The sequence below is a fragment of the Typopeltis vanoorti genome, chromosome 11 (assembly GCF_054136105.1).
Source record: "Typopeltis vanoorti isolate ZY-2024b chromosome 11, IOZ_Tvanoo_1.0, whole genome shotgun sequence".
Taxonomy (NCBI): Eukaryota; Metazoa; Arthropoda; class Arachnida; order Uropygi; family Thelyphonidae; genus Typopeltis; species Typopeltis vanoorti.
In genome coordinates this window covers 72,471,236-72,486,551 of record NC_143559.1, presented here as the reverse complement: position 1 = coordinate 72,486,551, position 15,316 = coordinate 72,471,236, and the positions used below count along the sequence as shown (strand labels likewise).

Genomic DNA, 15,316 nt, shown 5'->3' with positions numbered 1-15,316 from the left:
AAATAGTGTTCTTTAGAATTATTATTATTACGGGTATCTCTATGGAGTCAGTAGACTCATCACGGGAGACCCAAACTATCAAAACAATATCTATCATATCTGTTCTTGAATTCATTTACAGACTAAGAACTCACAACAGTGTCAGGCAATGCATTCCACTCATTCACCACCCTCTAGGTGAAAAACCTCGTTCTCACTCCCTTGTTAATCACACTTTTCCTTAATGTCCAGGAATGACCTCTTGTTCTTCCATCACTATCACACAGCTGAAACATTTCCCCTGCATCATCTTATAAAAACCTTTTAGTAATTTAAATGTTTCTATCATATCCCCTCTTCTCTGCCTATCAACCAACCTCTGCAATCCATAAGCTCTCAATCTATCAATGTAAGGAGCATTTTTTTACATCACTCACCAACTTAGACCCTTTCTAAAACCTCTTCATCTAAATTAATTTTAGAAGAATCAGAGCTAAGATAAGCAACAGAGGCGATAGTGAATCACTTTGGAAAATTCCTCTCTTGATAATCATTGTACCCAGATGGTCTCTATTCAGCTGAGTTTTCAGAGTGGTCATGACAGCTGCTAGGAATTTTCTGATGTTTTTACTCACTCCAAAAATTTTGAGACATCTTCCAACTGAAGTATGTAGCAAGAAGTCTAATGCTTTCTTGTAATGAAATCCATGCTAAATATAAGTTTGCTTTTTGTCTTTTTTTTTTCAAAATCATTCTGCAACATTCTTTTTGTTTCAAAAGACCGAAGTTAGTGTTGTGATAAATACTGACTAATCAAAGTTGCTAGAATCAAGTAAAACAAATGTTGGTAGGCAGCGAGTTACTGGAGTGATAATTATATGAAACAGCTTTCTTTTTTTTTGTCCTGAAAAATCAGAACTGTTCTTATCATTCACTCTTCAAATGAGCCTGTCTGGAATAGGCTGTTAAATTGTTGAGCCAATCAAGCATAAGTACTCGTTAAGTATTTGAGCCAAAATCCATTCAATGTATCTTTGCCTGGTGCACTCCAGCTCACTGTCTTTGCTTGTCTTTCACAATCATTTCTGTGGTTATGACAAGGTCTTCCATCTGAGTTGTGTTCAATTATTTTTCAACATTTTTTATCCAGTTAATATTTTTATTATGTTCTTATCGATTATTCCAGGGAATGGAGCAAACAGCTCTTAAATTGCTTATATCATATGTCATATGAATTTAACATAAACACAAGTTTTAAAAAAGTTGCAAAGCCATGGAACATCTTCATAAACACAGGTTTCAGATTTGTGGTCTGATTTTTTTGGGATACTGGAGGGCTAAATGTGTATGTTGAATAATTCAAATTGTTTAATTCACAGCTGATAATTTTTTAGTTGGAATGTTTGGAATTACAGTAGAAACAAATTAGGCTATGAGACCAATAGGTTATGCTGATAATTGTGCATATCCTTGGCTAATCTGCCTGTTCCACATTCCACAGGATATAAAATAAGTTCCTCGAAGAACACACTGCTGCCTCCATGTAAAATTAGATAACTTCAGATGTAAGGATCTGAAAAAGGTTCGAGCCTTATTGGGTATCAAATTAGGTCTTTCCAATCAAATAGAAATTTTATAATTATGTCACAATTTTTGGTCCTATGATCTTCAGATTACTGAAGACCTTGGATTTACATATACAGTAAGTCCAATGAAATTACAATGAGTAATGTGAATATTTATTGCAATAATAATGCAATAAATCTCTTTTTTATGAGCATTTATATATATATATATATATATATAGAATAATGCTCATCATATGAGCACTTTGTGAATCTCAAATATTTCATTCATTTCTGCTAACTGAATAAATAAAAGAATGGAAATTCAAATGTTACAGTATCACCAGGTAGAACTGGAGGGGAAAAGTAGTAGTAGCAGCAGCAGCTATTTGTCCAAGTCAGAATGTTTACACATTTCTAAGGGGATAATTAACTCTTAACTGGACCTATCACTGTCAATAAATTACATTTAGCTTTCCTACTGTAGCATCATTAGTAGATTATGCATTAACATATTGTAATTTAACATTCAAATTTTGTAAAGACTTTTAATGGGATTATATTGATCAAGTGCATATAATAAACAACTATGTTATACCAACTAGTTTCACTAACTAAGGCTGTTGGCATCTTCAAGTACATAACTGATGTAAGGCACTAAAAAGTAAAAAACTGTTACAAACTATAATCAACCGATTCCAATTATATTAAACAAAGAACAGAGCACGTACAATACATGCATAGAGCATGCATGATATCACTTGTTATTTAGGAACGTTCTATAGTTGGCACTATAATTCAGTTCTGGCGAGTTGAAGGATCTGATAAGGGTCTTCCAGATCACAGGCAAGATTAGTCCTTGGTTCCTGTTAAGGTTTTGTATACAGCGGGCAACTGTTGTGGCCTCCTTAAAAATTCGGGAGCAGAAGTCCTCCTCCATGTAAGGAATTGTGCTTCTATCCCACTCTATGGTATGGTTCGTTCTTGAGAAATGAAAAGCTAACCCTGATTTTTCTTCTGTTATTATTGACGTCACTTATGTGTTCTTTTTGCCTAATTTCAAGACTCCTTGAAGTTTGGCCGATGTAATTCAAGCCGCACGAGCAGGGTATGTTATAAACTCCAGCATATTTGGAGAAAGGATGGCTATCTTTTGGAGATCTTAAGAATTGTCTAATCGTTTCTGTGGGTTTAAAGGCCACTCTTATTTTATGTGGTCTAAGGAGTCTAGCAATCTTATTGGAAACTGTCCCTAAGTGTGGAATGACGATGGTAGAAATATAACGTATATCATCTTGTTGTCTTTGTCAGGGTTCAGAGAAAAGCATCTTGTGGACGAGTCTTCGAGGAAATCCATTCATGGTAAGGTTGGTGGATATCAGGGATAGTTCTTCCTGTAGGTCTTGTTGATCTGTTGTAAGGAGAGAGGCATGGTTCTTCAACATGTGTACAATACTAAGTTTCTGAGAAATGTGGTGGAAGGAAGTGAAATGTAAATAACGTCCTGTATTGGTAGGTTTGCGGTAAACTGAGAGGTTGATACCACCATTCGGAAGCTTCTTAATTAAAGTGTCCAAAAATGATAATTGGTAATGATAATCGATAACTAATATGAACCCTCCAGTAATCCGAACTGCGGTTTGAAAGAAAAAAAGAGTTTTATTTATTACCAATTGATAAATGATTGTTTATTATATGCACTTGATCAATATAATTCCATTAAAAGTCTTTCCAGAGCTTTTTGGTCAAGAAAATTAAACATTTTTTTAACATTCAAATTTTGTATTATTTCACGGGCTTCTTAACTGTATTATTACAAGAAGTATTAAGACAGACAAATTTTGCAAACAGTACACTTATTTATTTATTTTTTTTGTCTGTTCTATGTCAAAATCATGTTTGTTTCAGCATTCATGCTAACATGCACAAGGTATAAATTCAGCAGTTATTAAATTTGCATAAATGTATTTATTTTACAAATTAATTGTAAATTATCAGCGAGATAAATGTTTCAATATAAAGAGTAAATTAATAGCAGTATCGATGGAATTATATTGTATCTGCTGTTGGATAGCAACTTTTATCCATTTCCCAGATGTTAAACTTGATATAAATATGCACTCATTATACTGTGACAACAATTTTTCTGACTGCTGTGAACTCTCACTATAATAACTTTACTGTATATAAATAGTTGTTTGAGATTCTATGGATTTTTCAAAATGCTGACCTATTAATATGTCAATACATATCCTGCATAGCAGGTATGTAGATTCCAGCATAATAAGCAGAACCTCCTGCTGCTGAGAAGTAACACAACAGTATGTTATGATATTAACATACTAAAAGGAAAAAGAAAAAAACACTGCTCTAAAAACTAGCAGTGTAGTATATATGGTGGACTACTTTCTAGCATATATATATATCCTTAAACTTGTGCGATCTATGCTAGAAAATAGCAGTAAAAAAAGCAAAAACTAATCTGCATTTTCATGTAAATTAGTCTTGAAGTTCAAGAACTTCTGGCAATTTCTATTTCATCAGAAATATTTTAAAATAGTGTTTTAGAGATTACATTGTAAGATCAGCACACCATTCTTCACTGTACTGATGATGGTATCAAGATTTGCAAAGTAAAATACCAAACCATTTCACAAATGGGGAAACTGGCTGATGAAACCTGTGTAATTCTCAGAATCAGCTTGATTGATAATGTAGTATTATTAATAAAATCATAGAGAAGGAATGACCTTCAATATAATTTAAATACAGTGGTATCTTGCTAATCCGAACCCTCCAGTAATCCGAACTGCTGTTTGAAAGAAAAAAAGAGTTTTATTTATTACGTATTATTAATTTGTGAACTATCATTTTTATTTAATAATTATTATTTTAACTATTAATATTTATTTTATTACTATTACAGTACAGTATTTTTTCATACTGTAGGCCTATTTTGATTTATTGTGTGTTCAAATTTACTTGGGAGGACGTCGAACCTGAAGCAATTCAAGCGTCGTGGAAAAAACTGTGGCCTTTTAGAATTTACCATGATAATTACAGGAAATTCAAAATGTGCATAATTTGGTTAAAAATATAAATCTAGATGTTGAAATTTCACAAACGGATGCTAGAGAATGGATTACAGGTAGAACTGAAAGTGAATTCGAAATCAAATCAGATGCTGAAATTATAAATATGACGTTACAGAATGAATTATAAGACGATGATGACGATAAAGAACGTGAAGTAAAAAAAAAGTAAAACATGAAGAGGCAGTTGAGAGTTTTAATATGTGTATAGAATGTGCTTAGCAGAATGATACACCATTCCATAAAATTTTATTGCTAATGCAGTTCCAATAAGCATTCGAAAAAAGTTTAGCTTCCAAGAAGCAAAAGAAAATCAGTGACTTTTTTACAAAGAAATAAAAAAACCTTTTTTTGTGTGTTGTGTACAAGAAAGTGATTTTTTTTTTTTTTTTTTTTTACGCAAATTAAGTTATGTACTGAACTATGCAATTTTATTAAATCAGAATCCTCAACAATACAGGTACATACAAACTAAATTTTTTTACTAAATCAACATGTGCACTGTTGTATTTTTTAAGTTTTACATTACAGTACAATAGCTTTTTTTCTATCAGTTACTTCATTTATTTACAGAATTAAATTGATGTACCATTAGAATCTGATTATTTTTGTCTTAAACGCTAGTTATTGTTGTCTCTTGGGGGAAAATTCGCTAATCCAAACGAGCACGGTTTTTATTAGTTTGGATTAGCGAGATACCACTGTATTTGGAATGAAGAAATGTTAAAGAGAAATGAGGATTAGCCAAAGTAGACAAAAACTATTACAACTCCAGAGGTAAGAATATATGTAAAGCTCCAAGATAAACTCTAGAATAAGTAGCAAGCTTTAAATGATCAGGATCAATTTCATTCTAAAGGATGAATTTCAGAACTAAGCAGCAAAATATTCAATAGCAGGAAAGATGTTTAACACATGCTAACTAGGAAGGTTAAGTAAAAAGGAATCAGTAGGAAAACAAAACTGTTAACTTATTGGTCAGCTTACATCGCAGTAATAACCTACAGTTGAGTTGAAAGTTTATTTTTCACTTGGTCAGACTATAATAAATTTAGTTTAATCCTTTATCCAAGTGTGTGTGCAAACAAAGTTTGCACCTGAAAGTATCTTCAGGACTGGGGTAAAGTGGTACAACACCGGGTGACTCCTTGCAAAGGTGGAGCAAGCTACCAACACTCCTATCTTAGTATCTCCCACAATGCAAAACGCATCTCCTTGCGGATATGTATAATGTTATGCATTAAGGGAAGGGCCACTACCCAGACTAGTTTCGACCTTTATTGAGATCTCTTCAGTGGGAGCCAGACACAAGTGAAGAGACCTCAATAAAGGTCAAAGCTAGTCTGGATAGTGGCCCTTCCCTTAATGCATAACATTATACATATCCGCAAGGAGGTGTGTTTTGCATTGTGGGAGATACTGAGATAGGAGTGTTGGTATCTTGCTCCACCTTTGCAAGGAGTCGCCTGGTGTTGTACCACTTTACCCCAGTCCTGATGATACTTTCAGGCACAAACTTTGTTTGCACACATTTGGATAAAGGATTAAACTAAATTTACTACAGTTGAGTCATGGCCATTAACATGACAATTCAGCAAACTGCCAGCCACTGAATTGAGAATGTTTAGGAAAAGACAATAAAACATAACTTAGATAATGTGGACACATTCAAAGAATGGAAAATGAGCCTGACAAGATGAAGCAGAGCTAAGCAGACATAAAACACATTGAAAGAGGCAGTGAAATAGATTGGAATGATGTCAAGGTACCTGCCAAAGATTGAAAGAAGTGTAGTAGTTCTATAAATAATCAGATTATAATTATTTAAATATCACATTAAATGTGCATGAAATCAGCATAATATTTCAAGCACTTCAATTAAATTTGAATCTTATTACATTACAGTATTAGATTTTTGTCAAGAACAAAAAAAAAGGGGGGGGGGGAACAGAGAATTTCAATGACAACATTAAGAATTCCTACTCTTTAGACGAGATGTATAAGTAACATTAATCCATACATACTAATAATGAATTTGTCTATTTTTATTATGATCAATGTAAACTACCCATGTTGAATCTCATATTTGAGAAATTTCTGCAAAAAAAAAAAAAAAATGTAACTTCTCTCCTCTTTCAACAAAATGAAAGTGTTAAAACTACAAATAATAAAAAATTAACAAAGAACAACAAAGGATACTTACATATGCAGTACCAGCAAAAAAAGTTAGCCCACCAGGTAAAAATGTTCCTGCAATAAAGATACCCCATACAAAACAGGCACCAATATGATGATCTATTATCTCTCCAATGAACCATGGACCTATTTTATAAACAAGACACTATATTAATGCATGATACAATAAATGAATAATATGTAGACCTGAACTGACAGTGTTTGTAAAAGATCAAAATATGCAAAGTTATTCATAATTAATAGCGAAACACATAAAACAAAAAGTTGTCTAATGCCTGTCAATTTTGTGTTTTTAATGGAGTATATTCTGCAGGAAAAATATCCAATTTTCTTGTGTGTGTGTGTGGGGGGGGGGTTAAGATTAGACATTCAACTGAAAATGCCTTGAAAATGTTATTACTTAAACACTACGATGCCCCATGGCTCATCTTGAAAAGACCCAATAGTTCATATAATACCTATTATGATATTACTACTAAATTTGCCACCAATGCACTTACTGCTTCTTCTGGCAATATTCTACTGAATGACTCATTTTGCTGATTACTAACTCAGCTTGAAAGAATAAACTTTCCCTTATTCTTTCCTTCTTATGTACAAAACGACTCTCCCATGTTTATCAAATTTTTTCAACCTAAGCCCTAATTCTATCTACAACAAATATGGGTTAAATTATCTTCACAATCAACACTCAAGAGTGCTGATATTCCATGAGCAGGTTCCATGGTATAGTGGCTATCATCACGTTTGTTTTATGTGAGAAAGGTTAGGTTAAGTTTGATCAGTTTTAATGCAAACCGAGGAGAGTGTTGAGGAATCAAACAGATGTTGTGGCCTTACAAGAGGACTAGAATAGATCATATGAGTGGGCAACAGTAGGGAACTGTCGGTTCAATGTTGCAAAGTGTAAGGTTATGAAATTTGATAAGACTACAATGGGATGCAAAGTATTAAGTTGGTGGGGAAATTTTGGAGAAGGTTGAGAAGACAAAAGACAGAGTGGTGATGGACAAGAATTTGAAGTTCGGAGGTCACACTGCGCAAGTTGGGAAGTCATCACATCAGATTATGGCAATGATCTGGAGGATTTAGTGTGCAGAAATAAAGGTTCTGGTTCCATTGTACAGTATAGTGGAAAAAAAAAAAAAGTACCGAATAACTATGACGATAATATATGTTATGGAGTAAACAGGTGTCAAAGTTCAATACTGTTTTTTTTTTTTGTGTCATACACAGTATAAGGCCTCATGATTATTGCACACAGATTTGGTCTCTGGTTTTCATGGTGATGAGGATATGTTGGAAAGGATCTGGAGAAGAATGACTAAGGTGGTAACTGGTCTTTGGGATGTGGAATATGAACACAGATTGAGTGAATGTAGTTGACAGAACCATGTGAATAGGAAGAAGGAAGGATATATGATTCCAATAACCCAGTTAGTGGAAACATATACCCTGTTGGTAAAAGGGTTGTTGCTCAGTTAGCAGAAGAAATTTTTCATAGAATGGGAGAAGGGGTAGAACAAGGGAGCATTGTGGAAGCTGTATAACGAGGGTGTGAACCTACTCCATAAGGAGTAGGTTCTTTGCATGGAGAGTGGTTGGTGAGTGGAATGCATTGCCTGACATTGTCATGAATGAGAATACACTGACTGAGTTTCAAAGCATGGTTTAATTGACTTTGTGTGTAACAGTGTGTTTCTCCCACAATGGGTCTTTTTGACTCTATGGAGGTCTCGTAACAATAATGATAATGTTATTTTTAAAAGAGCCTCCATAGCTCAGTCGGTATAGACGGAGCCCTTTGATCGGAAAGACCTGTGTTCAATTCTGTCAGTGACACGAGGAACCTTTATTTGGTCTCTTTCGACGAAAGGTGAGTTAGCTGGTCTCATATGGAGTAGAGTTTTTTTTTTCACTCGGAAACTCAGGTTTTTCGTTCCCCAGAACAGGCAAACTAACCCACATGCATCTACAGACATAGGACATACCAGGAGGCATAGGGCTAATCATCTTATCCTCGGGATGGATATGTTTTGAAAGGGCGCTAAGGACAGTTCCGTAACAGGCCACTAGACCTAATACATAAAAAAGAAGTTATTTCCAAGATGATACCAGCAATTCATCTTCTCTCTCTCCCTCCCCCAAATATTTCTTCACAATCACACACAGAATTTCAGATGCAGCTAAAAAAAATGAACCAACATTCAGTAATTCTTTTGTCTTCAGTGCCTTTAGAGAATGTCTCCTGCATTTCAGTTTACTCTCCACTATCAATATCTTGGCTATATGAATATATGACTGTTATAACACACAACTTCAGATATAAAATTATATATTGTGCAAGACACTGGCCTGGTTTCATTCTCCTATGTTTCATAATGCCAGTCTATTTAAATTCTTAAGGTATATTATAATCATTTAAGATTCCTTTTAACCTTTTATTAGCAAACAATTATATATTCCCCTATATACCCTTAAAGGTATTATTCATACAGAAATTAAAACACCAGACAAACTGACTGGGGATCTTTAGTTGTTTGCTGATGATTCAAAGTTGGGAAGAATTATAAATAGCACTGCTGATGTTAATTCCCTTCAGGAAGATTTGAATTGACTTTTTACTTGGACAAAGGAGTGGGGTTATAGTTTTAATATCAATAAGTGTAAGATGTTGTATTTTGGAGTGCAGAAATATAAGGCTGTGTACTATATCGATGGTGCTTTATTGCAGGAAGTGGATGAGATTAGAGATTGGGGTGATCGTTAACAGTAGACTGAAGTTAAGAGGGCATACTGCAAGTGTTGCAAAGACTGCATATCATAGCACTGATATGATAAGAAGTACTGTAACATGTAGGGATAAGGAAGTGGTTGTGCCACTGTATAAAGCACTGTCAGTCCAGAATTGAACTATTGTGCTCAAATCTAGTCACTTGGCTTTCAGTGTGATGTGGAGACATTGGAGAGGGTCCAGAGGTAAGTGACTAAGACAATATCAAGACTGTGGATTACTGACTATGGAGAGAGGTTGAAAAAATGTGGATCGTAGAGTTTGGATAGGAGAAAAAGAGGTGATATGATAGAGACATTTAAGTTAGTGAGAGTATTTTATTGGATTAATCCAGATGGGATTATAAAAAGAGAAGGCAAGAGAGGAAAAACCAAAAGTCATCCCTGGAACTTATGGTTCACCACACTCTTGCATAAGTTTAGGAAGTTTAATACAACCTTATTTAGTTCTTGGGAAGTTTAATATATAGTTCTTAGGAAGTTTAATACAACCATATTTATTAAGATTTGGTTAGGTTTTTTGAAATTTGCTGCTTATTCTAAATAAAAAGTCTTTCAAGTTCGTATTTGCTGTGGTGAAGCATAACACACATACTGGCCACTGAATCAGAACTTTTATTCAATATTGTGCTGGACCTCCTTTAGCCCAAACAGCATGTATGTATGGTTTGACATAGATTCCACAAGCCAGTGGACTGTATCGATGTTACAATATACTAGGAATTCACCAGAAAGTCCTTTAACTGGTTCTGATTTGATGGAAGAAGACTTTGTTCTGTTTTTCTAACATGTCCTATACATTGTCAATGGGGCTCAGATCTGGGCTTTGCGTAGCCAGGGAAGATAGAAGTTGCTATCATGCTTACTGAACAATTCTTGCATGATGGTCATCCCTTAAACAACTGTCACAACTGTTGGATAAAAAGTCAACATTACAGGATGAACTTGACTGGCAATAATGTTCACATATTTCTTGGAGGACATGTGACCTTCAAGCAATATCAGGGGACCAGTTTCGTACCAACATGCCTCACACTATGACACCACCTTCAGAACCTTGAGTTGTGTTTACAAGGGAAGCTGGGTTCATTGCTTCATGAGCTCCTCTCCAAACTGCCACTAGAAGACTGGAAAAAAGTTGTGGTCCAACTATGCCTTGTCAGACCACACCTTCCCCATTCTTCTAGGTAAATTTCTGACATCACTGTAGAGACAAACTTTCTGGTTCTTCACAGAAATTAGTGGTTTCCATTTAAGCATGTGACTGCCAATACCAAATCTCTTCAATTCCCTGTGCTTAGTTTAGTGAGTTATGCCTCTTAGACAAGCAACACAGGTTATTTTCCACTGATTAAACACTCGGGATATCTCACCTTTTGAGAAACCAGTCAGCTTTGCTGTTGTTTCTCAAAATTGTCTATTGGATGAAGACCAATTTGGATTCAGAAAGAATAAAGGAACAAGAGAGGCAATACTCTGTTTAAGAACAATAATAGAGAGAAGATTAGACCTTAGTCAAAATACTTACATTTGCTTCCTTGATTTAGAGAAAGTGTTTGATAAAGTAAACCAGCAAATACTCCTAAATTGTCTAACTAATATCGGCATAGATTTGAGGGATAGGAAAATAATTTATCAAATTTACAAAAATCAAATGGATGGATTAAAATCAATGATAAGGAGAAAATAATAAATATCAGGCGTGGAGTAAGACAAGGATGTATACTTTCACCACTTTAATTTATATATTGAAAAGGCCATTCAGGAAACTAAAGATAAAATAAATAGTGGCATAAAGATAAATGGTGAGCAAGTCATGTGTATAAGATTTGCTGATGACATAGCCCTTGTAGCAGAAAACAGAAGAACGTTAAAAACAATGCTAGAATTACTAAATAATAACCTTGAAAAATATAAAATGAAAATCAACACAAATAAGACTAAAATCATTGTTATAGGCAAAATTCCTATCAATACAGAGCATATGGACATCAGCGGGGAAAAATAAAACAAGTGAAAAGCTTTGAATATTTAGGAAGCCTAATAACAGAAGATGGCAGAACAAGAGAAGACATGAGATCAAGAATAAACAACGCAAAAGCCCAATTCTCTAAGATGAAAAGCAATTTAACAGGAAACCTCAACCTACAATTGAAAAAAAAAAATAGTAAAGACATTGATATGGAGCATTGCACTGTATGGATGTGAAACCTGGATTCTAGGCAGAGAAGATGTAAGAAGATTGGAGGCTTTTGAAATGTGGTGCTGGCATCGCACAAACAAAATAAAATGGACAGAAAAAAAATCAAACCAACAAGTCCTGAGAGAGATAAATGAAACAAGAACTCTAATAAAATCGATCAAAATTAGAAGGGATAGGTGGTTTGGACATATACTTCAACATGATGGACTTATCCCCATTGTTACAGGTAAATTTCCTATCAATAGATAGGAATTTTGCCTGTAACAATATAATAGAAATCTACCAGAAAAGAATAACTGAAGGCAAAATAGAGGGGAAAAGAAGAAGAGGCAGACCAAGGAAAAGCTTTCTTGACCAAGTCAAAGACAGCACGGGTTTGAGGAGTTACCAGGAGATTAAGAAGAAAGCCAATGACAGAGCGGAATGGAGGAAATTGCTGCTGAGCTACCAGTCCCAAGACTGATGCAACTGATGATGATCAACACTATTGATGATTAGCCTTCTTAAATAGTTGCCTAGAGTATGTGGTGACATGTGACCACATATTTTCATATATGCTGCACATGTTTACGTACATCTGACGTACACAACGGTACATTGCACCCTTCGATTAGAAAAGGCCTAAGTTCAATTCTTGTCGTGACGGGAGGAATCTTTATATGAACTTTTTCAATTGAAGGTGAGTTAGCCGATCTCATAAGGATGTAGCAGGGTTTTTCTCCTGGAAACTCAGGTTTTTCATCTCACATACAGACAAATTGGCCTCTCAGAACACACGCAATTTACAGACAAAAAATACTAACTATGATGGTGGTGGGCAGTAGATGGCGTTAATGTAGATTGGTAGTAGAGATTCTGTGTAGTGGTGTAGATGGAGAGTTGTACAGCAGGTGTCCTCCTGAGATGAGTCTTCAGACTCCTTAGAGGTGTCACAAATAATAATAATCTGCATAAAGGTTTCTAATTTAGTGGCTGGTATATGTAGTTTTCTTCCATTTGATTCTGTGCAAGTTATCCAAGGTATTGCCAGCTATTATCCAAGGAACCAAGAAATACATCTACCACTTATGATGGTAGATGTATTTCTTGGTTCTTCCAGGTAGATGTTATACAGATCTTCCAGTCTGACCATATAAGTTTCAAGAAAAAGGAACTCTGTAAACACTTGGAACAGAGAGAGAGAAGGTAGAGTATTATTCGGAGAATGGATAAGGACATCCAGCTTCAAATGAAATTTGAATGCAGTGTAGAGATTTACTTTTTTTAGAGTTCTGGCTATTTTTTCTGAAGTGTCCTGGATATAAGGAACAATGATACCATTACTATAGTCTGCATGATGAGAGGGATGTGAAGAGATGGGAGGAACAATTAATTTGTTGATCTTTTTGACATTGTAACCACTGAACAAGATCTGGCAAATAAAGGACAGTTCAGCTGTAAGTTTGGTGTTAGTAAAACAGAGATTGAAGGCTCTATTAACAAAGGTTTTGATAACATCACATTGTTGAGAGGGGGTGCGGGGAGATGATGGGAAAGTGTGTGATTAGACAATCTAGAAAAGGAAGGCTATTATTTTTACTTTTTAAACTGAAATAAATTCTGGGATGCTATCTGTTGAGATGAAGGTATCTTGTGTCTGAGTGACCAAATAGAGAACACATTATCTTAGCCAGATGGGAAGTTTGAGGATAGCATCAAGAACACGTTTTTCAAATGCTTCATATAATAATTGACTGAGGGGAGACCCCATAGCTGTTTATAAATGGTTTCTTTTCAAATGAAGTACACAAAATGAATGGTAAAATTAAAAAGATCAATGATAATTGGGAGAGGGGAAAAAGAACATTTTTTAGTAAATTTAAACTATAGAAAGAGGGAAGAGGGATATTCTTAAAACAAAGCTAACATCATTATTGCTTAAAATTTTGGATTAAAGATTTGAAATGAGTGAAATTTTCTATATAAGATGAAGAATGACCAGTAAGTGGAATTAAGGATTTAGCTAACTGTTTGGCTAACTTAAAAGAGGGGGGGGAGGATCAGTAGTTTCTACTATGGGATGGAGAGGATTGGGTTTATGAATTTTTACTAATCAATTAAACTTATATGTACTGTATTCATTACATTAAACCTTATGAGTCTAATGATGATATCTGCCTCTAAAAATGCCATAAAAATACACAACAAATATATTCTTGTATTTAAAGCTTAAACGTGTGAATTCACAATTACTTTCATAGAGTACTTACCAACAGCTACATATACTGCAGCTAGTACTACAGGCCAAAACAATTGATCTATACATGAAAGCAAATAGAGTTTAAATAACCATCTTCTGCAACAACTTTGCTCTGACTTCACACGAATATTACGATCTAGAGTAACAAAAGAAAAAGACCTTAAAAACTGCATAATCATTTCTGTATAATTTATAATTTCTATTTACATGAAAAAACAGTCTCAAAAATAATTTTTTTTTAAATAAACGAGTGATAATTTATTAATATAGTATAGAGTAAAACATTTATCCTATACCTTATGTAGTATGGTGCAAAAAACAAAACAAAAAAACACAGTACTGAACTTCGATGTCCCATTTGGTACATACACGCGCCATGAGATATGCCATTGAACTAGTCTATGCCATTATACGTAGGCTGTTCAATAAGTAATAAGACTATATTTATACAGAAAATAGATTACTTTTAATCGTCATCATTTACATGGTCTTTTTCGAAGTAACTACTGTGAGATGCGATGCATTTGTCCCAACGTTGCGTCCACTTCTTAAACACATGTGAGAGTCCGTTTTCTGAGAGTTCTTTCAAAACCGCCTCCGCAGCTTTTACACATGCTTTGTTGCTTTCGAAATGGTGGCCTCTTAGTGGTTTCTTGAGCTGAGGAAACAGCCAGAAATCGCACAGTGCAAGATCAGGACTGTATGGAGGGTGTGGTAGGATATCTGTGTTGTTGTTCTGCAAAACGTCCACTACACAACCAGCAATATGTGGCCTTGCATTATCATGGTGCAATAAGAAGCCATTCTTCAGCAATGGACACTTCCTTTTGATGTGCTTGATGATAATCGCTGCTGTGTTGATCATTGTCTCTGTGATGAACGTTGAAGGTCTTCCCTCACGTTCAAGATCTTCCACATTTTGCCTTCCTTCCTTAAAAGTTTTATGCCAGCGAAAAACACTTGCCCTCGACATTGCTTCATCGTGGAAAGCTTCGCGTATCATGTTAAAAGTGTCCGATGCTGATTTTTGCAAATGCACACAAAATTGAATCACATAACGCTGTTCCAAGGATGCTTCCATTTCGAAGACTGGTCGCACCTCATAGGCGCGCCGATGAGCACTTGCATTTAGTCACGTGACACTCTGGCACATCAGCCCATATACGCCATCTATCAACCTCTTTTGTTAATACATACAGCAACGTTTCTTTATTCCACAGAAATTAATATTCTAATGAGTGGTTTTGCC

At 34.9% G+C, this 15,316-nt stretch overlaps 1 protein-coding gene across 1 annotated transcript in view; it reads right to left on the bottom strand.

Moving 5' to 3' along the window:
• The window catches only part of LOC150101724 (transmembrane protein 62-like), a 365,932-nt gene that overhangs the window by 20,885 nt on the left and 329,731 nt on the right, over positions 1-15,316 (bottom strand). The window contains exons 14-15 of the mRNA XM_090399895.1: positions 14,078-14,203; positions 6,840-6,958 (exon numbers count right to left, since the gene is read on the bottom strand). Of these exons, the coding sequence (XP_090256021.1) occupies positions 6,840-6,958; positions 14,078-14,203 (245 nt within the window). The remainder of the gene's footprint in view (positions 1-6,839; positions 6,959-14,077; positions 14,204-15,316) is intronic.